This window comes from Falco biarmicus, chromosome 8 (genome assembly GCF_023638135.1).
Source record: "Falco biarmicus isolate bFalBia1 chromosome 8, bFalBia1.pri, whole genome shotgun sequence".
Taxonomy (NCBI): domain Eukaryota; kingdom Metazoa; phylum Chordata; class Aves; order Falconiformes; family Falconidae; genus Falco; species Falco biarmicus.
The window spans coordinates 26,828,642-26,837,116 of record NC_079295.1 but is presented as its reverse complement, the minus strand read 5'-3'; the positions used below and the strand labels follow the sequence as shown (position 1 = coordinate 26,837,116).

General features: G+C 43.7%; 1 protein-coding gene across 2 annotated transcripts in view; it reads right to left on the bottom strand.

The window, feature by feature from the left end:
- Positions 1–268: 268 nt before the first annotated feature.
- USP37 (ubiquitin specific peptidase 37) overlaps positions 269–8,475 on the bottom strand; it is a 38,588-nt gene continuing 30,381 nt past the window's right edge. For both annotated transcript variants that reach the window (XM_056349239.1, XM_056349240.1), the window contains exons 21-24: positions 6,512–6,627; positions 5,186–5,255; positions 4,666–4,804; positions 269–3,874 (exon numbers count right to left, since the gene is read on the bottom strand). In XM_056349239.1, the coding sequence (XP_056205214.1) occupies positions 3,787–3,874; positions 4,666–4,804; positions 5,186–5,255; positions 6,512–6,627 (413 nt within the window). In that variant the 3' untranslated portion in view covers positions 269–3,786. The remainder of the gene's footprint in view (positions 3,875–4,665; positions 4,805–5,185; positions 5,256–6,511; positions 6,628–8,475) is intronic.

Genomic DNA, 8,475 nt, shown 5'->3' with positions numbered 1-8,475 from the left:
GGCTGATGGGATGGCACGTGTGTGGGGACAGAGACCTGGGATCACTTGTCCTTGCCCCTGGGAGGGGAGGAGGACATCCCTCCTGCTTGGGATGCTGGGAGAGGGGCTGGGGGGGCGGGGCAGGAGGCATAGAACCATATACATGCTATTCCCAGACAACTGAGCCAGGTCCCAATGCCAAATGGGGGGCTGAGGTGCAGTGCCCAGTGCCTGCGGCACCCACGAGGCATCAGCTCAGGCACCATGGAAATAAGATCCCAAACCAAGAGAGGGTTAATAAAGATATTTTAATTTCACAAAAATCTATCTACACATCGTTTAAAAAGGGGCTGGGAGAACCCAAGAGCAAAAACTGTAAAGAATAGAGAGGAACAGGTCTGCTAAAACACAGAGAAAAGTGCTGCTCCACATCGACAGTGTAAAGAACCAGAAAGCTGGGGTGCAGGCAGAAACTGGCAGCAGCCACCCTGTGGCAGGCAAGGCTGGAGGCCAGCAGCAGAGCTACACGGACAGCAGCTGCCAGGGGTCCTGCAGCCCTGATTTTTTCTCTTTGGTGGGTGATTACAGGGATAATTAGCTCCATTAAAAAGAAAACAAAGCAGATGAGTTATTTCCAGCCCCCACCAAAGCACAGCACTCCCCACATGCCTGGTGCTAGGGTGAACCGAAGCGGGAAACGCTGGGCTGGCCGCCAGCCCTTCCTCGGGATGCGGGTGGGAAGATGCACGGCGGATGGTTATCTGTGCCGCACTGAGCAGGAGGTGGAAGGCGAGGCCTGGCCACAGGCACGGGAGAGCCCCGTGCTCCTCCTCCTGCTCAGGTTCTCACTTTGGGTCTCAGGCTGGGAAACCGGCCCTCGCTTTTCAAAGGCTCTTTGTGCAGCCCTGCCGCCAAGGCCCCCCAGGGACCCACGCACACAAGCTCCAGTTCATTGACAGGAGCTGGTTTGCACCTCTTGGAATAAGGGAAAAAACCGAGACCAAATTATCGCAGTCAAACAACGAAGGGGTGAGAGGAACGGCAAGATGGGAGTTCCTTGTGTTTATATGCTGAATCACACTTGGACTAAAACTAGGCTGATTCAGGAGCAGGTAAATGTTTAACCGTGACTGTCCATCGGAGGAAGAGCCTGCACATGTTCAGGGACTGTTAACTGAACTTCACCTCCCTATACCCCAGGATGGGTATCCACCTGGAAGGGATGATCTTACTGAACTTGCTGCTGCAACAGCATGAGCACTGGGAATATTACAGCTGGTGGGCAGCACACACCTTGAGGATTACACATCTGTCTTCCCACTGTTCTCAGACAGGGAGAAAGCTGGCTTCTGCAAGGAAGGGGCTCCACCAACACTCCTACCAGGGTGGAGGTGCAACTGAGCTGCTGTATACCGAACAAAAAAGCTTAATTAAATTATTTAATAGATGTCTGCAATTCTTAATGGATAGAATAATAAGCAAGAGCTTTTCATAAAACAAGGAACACTGGTTTCAAACATCACCTTTCATGTGTTGATCCAAACAAAAACTGGTTTTAAACAAAAGTTACTGCACTGAGAAATCAGGCAATGTTTGCTTTTATTATAAATTAACTGGAGTGCAGCACCTTGCAAAAACAAACTTGCCACCCCAAAAAGCAGAGCTGACTTCTGATACTACAGGAATACCAGTTATTTACAACACTAGCACAGGATGCACTTGGGGAAAACCAGATTTGCTCTCTGGACAGAGCAGCCTCTTCATCACATTCACAGGGGCCATCAGTTCGAAGGACAACTCCCATGTCACTGCCTGTTCCCATTGCCCCAGAATTCTACCAAAATTAGTATCGACAATAGAAAAGTATAATGCTTTGTAATAAATTAACATATAGACCCACTCTGGCTGCATCTTACAAGATAAAATGCTCTGTCATGTTTACAACCATTCACTCCTAGCTCGGAAACCAGAAAGGTGTCACCCTGACCAGGTCCACCAAGCTCATCTGACACGTGGACTGGAAAGTCAGTCAGTCTTTTCACCACACTGGGGTCCCCAAAGTACTCTGCTTGGGGAGGACTACCGATGGCTGTCACTCACTGCTGCGCAGAGGTGTGAAGAGACCATTGAGGAAGCATCCCCCTGCCAGCCGGCTAGGAGAAACTCTAGCGTGGAAGTGCCCATGAAAGAGGTGCCTGCTGTCTCCTAAATTGATGGTTTTGTCTGCTTTGCTTCAGCTGATTTATTCCTGAGAAACTCCTAACAATAGTTTAAAAACCCCAGAAAATATCTTGACAGCAAAAAAAGGCATTTTTTTTTAATTTAGAAAAAAAAAAGTAATCTTTCACCTCTAAAATTCAAGTTGCAAAAATCAGAACTAGAGGCCAAAACAAGAGCAACTACTCTGTTTAACAGTAACAACTTCTCTGAAACAAATGCCAGCAAAAGGAAACATCTGTCCCTGCCAAGTAAGTGCCAAGATGCTGAAAAAATTAAGTCACTAGGCTTTCCTCCCCTGCTGAAACAAGCTATAAAAGGAGCATCATGCCTCTAAATCCAATAAAACGCAACACTTCTTAACTGTGTTGTTACTGCTGAGCGTGGCCTTTCTGAAAGCTTTCCACCTGGTTTAGTTTCACAGTTTGAATGCTCTGCACTCCTCAGAAAGGAGAACAGAGGCATAGCTGTAGTAAAAACCTTCTCACCCTGGGATACAAGAAGACCAAGGCAAGACCATGGTTTGATCAAAGAGCAATTCAAGCGCCAAGCCTACCCTGCAGACCCTTTTCTCGCCATTCCCATTTCACAATGACTGAGGCCTGTGCAGAAAGGGTAATGCTAGAATGCTGCTTCCCTCCCAGAAGATACAAAGTGGCTGTTGCTCACCTTTTGCTACTGCTCTCAGCCTGCTCAAGGTGTTCACCTACCCCCAGAGTTATATCAAAGCAGCCCTAAGCAATATAACTTCAGTGCGAAATACTGTGCATCCAAAGAGAGACCTTTCCTCTCCAATTGGTACTTATGCAACAACCTTATGAATAAAATGCAGTCAAATAATAGAACTTGCAAAACAAAAGAAATCACATATATAATCTCACATCTAAATGACGATGACCGTGAATGGTGAAAAAAACCAACAGAGCTGCCACCAGGTATGCAATACATTCCACAGCACCAGACAGTTTGTTTCCTGGAACCGCATGTAAATAGCAGAGTGCTTACAAACCCATGAATGTCGAAACGCATCAGCTTGAGTGATTCCAAAACGCCTGTTAGAGAGATGACTGGCAAGAATATACTCAGTGATCTGGGTTTCCAGTGAATATTACTAAACACAACACACGCCAGGTTACAGAATCTATTGCTTAAACTGCTCTTGGAGGAAAAAAAAAAAAAAAAAAAAAAGCAAAAAAAGCCAAGTGATATGTAAATCCTTTCCACTCACATCTCACAGGTGAATGGGCTTTTAAAATTAAGTCTCTTTTTGCACTGTTTTTTTTTTTTTTTAAAAAAATCAGTTTATGAGCAGCTGTAGTCTTGTGGCTTGATGCAACTCTTTAAGGCTCCATGCTGACGAAATTATTTGAGGAACAATAAAAACTTAACCACAGGAGGATCGCTCTGGGATGTCAAGGTTTAAACACGTGCTTCAGGCCCAGGACTTGCACAGATGGTTCAGGAAACCAAGCGTCCCATATTTCTACCTTTTTCCTCTTGTTTTGGCCCTGAGCTGTTTGATACTCCTGCATGTCTGGCCCAAGTTCAGAATCTTCCTCGTTCCTCAGGAGGAACAAGGTGTTTTACTCTTCACAGAGGCTGACGAACTGATCTTCCTACTTCCACGCTAAGTGGCTGTGCATTTTTTTCTGTTTCTAGTAACTCATCGAAGATATCCCTAAAACAGAGAGAAAGACCAACAGTGAAACTTACGTACAACAACAAACTGCTATGAAAGATAGCTCTGAGGGAATCAGCCACTGGATTTCATCTACTAACTCAAGCATCACAGATCCTGGTACAGAAAGGTGTCTTTAACTGGCATCTCTAAGCAAGGCTCCTTGAATCCCACAGGACTTTTTTTTTTTTTTTTTTTTCCATTATTACAATGAATAAGGTCAGTGGTAAGCCTCAGAGAGCAGTAACAATAGTGAAAATAACTCCTGGCTGGTAAAAGGATCAGAAGCAACACAGGACCAAATCTGTAGATGAAGTAATATCCTTTTTTAGAGCAACCAGTAAAGACAGAAGGAGGGGACAAACTGAGGCACAAACCCCCTTCTTCAGTTCTTATGCCTGAAAAGATACCTCTTCTACCTACAAACCTCACCTTCCTCATGTCCTGAGATGACCACAGCTGCAACAACACAACCACTAGGAGCAGGGATAAAGGCATTTACAAGTATCACAGCACTTCAGGAAAAAATCCAAGCTCCATTATGATTCCTGATGCAAGTATATACAGCTGAGACACTGAACCCCCTCCTTAAAATATGATTTAATGTGTGTTGTTAAAACCCTATGTATTACTGACATACAATTCCATGCCTCTGAACTCTTGAGGACTTCAGTTTTGTCATCCTTGCATACAATTCTGACAAATACATGGAGATACTTTTCATCCTAGCAAAGAGGACTAGAGGAGAGGAGGTAATAATTACTAGCACTGAAATTTCCCAAGACACCTACTTGTGCATGTAGAAGAAGATGTACCCGCTTCTGTCTCTGTCACACTGAACGGTGGCCTCTAGAGTTCTAGACACTTCTAGGTCATTGTAGGTGAACCAGGATTGCTTCTTGATATCATAGACATCACTGATATAATGACCTTAAACACAGAGAACACACCTTTCTTTTCATGCTGCAGTTCAACCAGTAAGCTGTTTAGCTAGACACCCTGGTCCAGCAACCTATGTCAGATTTAAATGCTAGAAGACTCTTAAGATCGTGGTCCCTGGATCATACCTGGTCCACGAATGGGTAAGAAGCACAAGCAATTCCATGGACCCCATAAGCAGTACACTGCCCACATGCTGCAGTTAGGCACCATGACATCCCCAGCCTGCACCCCCACCAGCAGCAAGGCACGATGGAAGACTTGCTTTGCTGCCTGAACTCTTCTCTGCAAATAATCCTCCTACGGTAATTCTGTATTACAGATTTTTTTAAGATAGATAAGAGATGAAGGATAAATTATGGTATCTTTTACCTGAAGATGATGTGCTTCCGATATGGCTAACTATGCTGATGAGACGATAGGAGTGAGGAAGCTCTCCTGTCTGAAAACAAAGTTCAATTAAAGCTTTTAGGCATTCACTTTTGTCCCACGTAGCTTATGGACAAGAAGATTTATAGCCCAGATACCAGCTTTGGCTACTATACTCAAAGCTGCAACCCAATCAAGGATTACAGAGACACACCCTGCTTCAGACCAAACAAGGAGTTCTTCCAGAAGTGGGAAAAAGCCTTCCATCTTCTTCAGTCTTTCAGCAAGCCAATGAACATGCAAAAAAAAGGAGCCACTCTGACCTCAGAACAGATGCTCACACAAACTCTACGCCGCAAGTTTTCTAAACAATCATTTCCTGAGCAACTTCCACTGATGTCAGAATTAATCCACCAAATAAACATAGAAAAGCAAAAAGGAAACAGCATGCTCTTACTTCTGAAATATCAGAGAAATACCCTTCATAATGGCAAAGACACTTAACAGTTAATACTAGATGTGTAGCCCAGATTCTCTTGTCCTGCACCTGTAACGTCAGCAGACAGTGCCCTCTCTGCATGCAGGAAATATGCTCTGTCTATTCACTGACAATAAAACTAAACAACAGTAATTGGCTTTTGACAATTATTTTTTAATCCTCTCTGACCAGGAAATGTTACCGATACCATTCACTAACAACACTCTTAAAACGTAACTCTTGGTTTAAGGGTAAGGAAATTGGTGAAGGATTGTAAGAAAATAAAAACTACTCAAAGAAACCCCAATTATTTCCACTCTACACAGTACTCCTTCCGCTGAGGCAAGCAGGCAACTTTCACAACACTGCTATGTGGAGCCTGAGCGTGCAAGTGGCTGGCAGCACAGCCTAGGTTACAGTTACATTTCACCTAATGGGAATACAATCCTGCCACAACATCTCAGTTCTGGTGGTGCAAGATCTAGAAGCCCATGATGCTGCAACTAAACTACCACGCTGGCTGAAGTCCTCTCTCTCTGCAAGTAAAAATTTCAAGCCCACTGCTTTATATGCACTGGAACATTTCTGCTATAAAATTACTGTTTCCTTTTCACCATTGTCCACATCTCAGAGAAACTCAGAGACCCTCTGCAACCACTTAGTTTTGTTTCTTTAAAATTAAAATAACACAATAGGACAGACTCTTAAGGACAGAAATTTTCACTCTCTTAACTTTTGAACACAAGACCTTTCTAGACTCTATACCTGCTCTGTAAAACTACCTCCAACACTAAACTGATGGTCAAGATCGGGTATATTTCTCAGCTGGCTTTTGAAATCATAGATCACACCTCAGCATTTCTTTTCAGCTCTTCTGCTTCAGCTTCTGAATACTCCATGTCAAGAACATCCTCATTCCCAGAGTCTTCATCAGAACCAATGCTGTCCAGGAGTGAGCTGTTAAACTCTAGATAGCATGGAAACAATGACACTGTGTGAGAAGCTGTGGCACGCGCAGGAATTCACAACAGGTTGAGGTATATCTACCCACATAAACAAGCATAGTAAAATCCTAACGCAAGGAAAGCAGGAGATATTGGAATTTCCAAATAAAACCTCTCTCCCTTCCCAACTTGTCAGAGCAATAATTAAGGAAAGTATCTTGGACTACAGAATTAATTTTAGCATCATCTGTCTCATACTTTTACAAAAGGGCATGATGGCAAATGACAGCTGGGTGATAAAAGAGCATTTAAACACCCAATTCACTCCAGAGCACCAGTGGTCTGCAGCCAGGACTGACATTAAAAGAAGTACAGCCAGTCTGGTCAGTGAACTGTAAGTTTCTGCAACGAGAAGCTATGAATTACAGTTTTAACTATAAGTTCCAATAACAAAGTGCATCTTTCAATTAAAACTGGCATCAAAACGCTACTGCTGGCAGCAGGCATCTTTTCATTGTTTTCAATGGTAAGAAGGCTGCTCACCGCAGGAACTTCCAGTTTGCTTGGCTGAGCAAAATGCAGGCAGCTTTCTGTAAAGAGCCGGAAGGCACCACTACTCCCTGTACACACTGTTCCAAACTTCCTGGGATTCTGCAGCTACCCAACTAATTTAAGATTTTGTACAGTACTCATTAGGAGAAGTAGCTATGCTTTCACCAGCTAAATTAAAGCTATGAAGTCCTGTGGGTGAGAAGTTGAGATTAACAGGACACACTCAGGACTGTGTTTTTTTATGAGACTTATCATGCCAGTTGTGATGGAGATGTTTTGCCAAAAACAAAACGCACTGTTTGCCCTGTTAAATCATCACATTCTGGATTAGTATAGTCTTCTTGGGAAGTTTATAGACAAATCCCTTTAACTGAGAATATTTTCCTGCTGATTTCTACACTAATTTGGGCTGTGGCAAGCTAGACTTACAGCCAAGAAATGCAGCCACTTCAGTAGGTATCTGCATGAAGCGCTTGCCATGGGTACTGCTAAACACCACTTCACCAACAGCCCCTGGATGATGAGCAGTTCATTGATTGCAGCACTACTAGGAACCTTACTTAGACAAATACTACCAGTTATAAGGCTCAAGATTATTAGCACCTCCTTGAATGACTGCTGGCTGATGCCTTACAAATGAGTCAGTAGGAAGTTGAGAAGCACAAGGCAACGCTCATGTTTAAGTCAAGCAACTGCAAATCAGGAGGAGGAAGGATTTCTAGCCTTGAATTCTTCCTGGACACAAATCAAGGAAGACTTGGGAAGGACTGGGCATTCAGTCTACCACAGCTTATCAGGGAACAGAACTCAGGTCGAGGGATGCTTAAACAGCATTCAGCTTCTCTTCAGAAGCATACACAGGTTCATCCAGTAATAACCGAGGGCCTTTAAAGGTGCCTGAGCAACTATGAGTATTTTAACACAATAATTTAACCCCCCTGCCTCTCCCTCTTCAGAGCAGGAAATTTCTCTTGGTTATGCTTTGCCCTGCCAGATTGTATGAAATCACTTGCATGCCAGCCTCACACAAATGTTAAACAGTGCCTGAGGCTCACCACACTGTCTGGATTTGGAGAAGACAGTGAATTTTGGGTTTCTTTTTTCACCCCCAACAGCTATACCTTGCAGTGAGGTCTCCCTCCCTCCCATCCTGTACAGACAGATACAGCACTTGCACTGAAATACCAATGCAAGTAAGAAATAATCCTTACACTCTGAATAGAGCCATTAGCATGCTGGCTTTTGATGGGACTGCAAAATTTCAAGGTCCATTTTGGTCCCTCTAGATTAATATTATGTATTAAATATATAATATATAT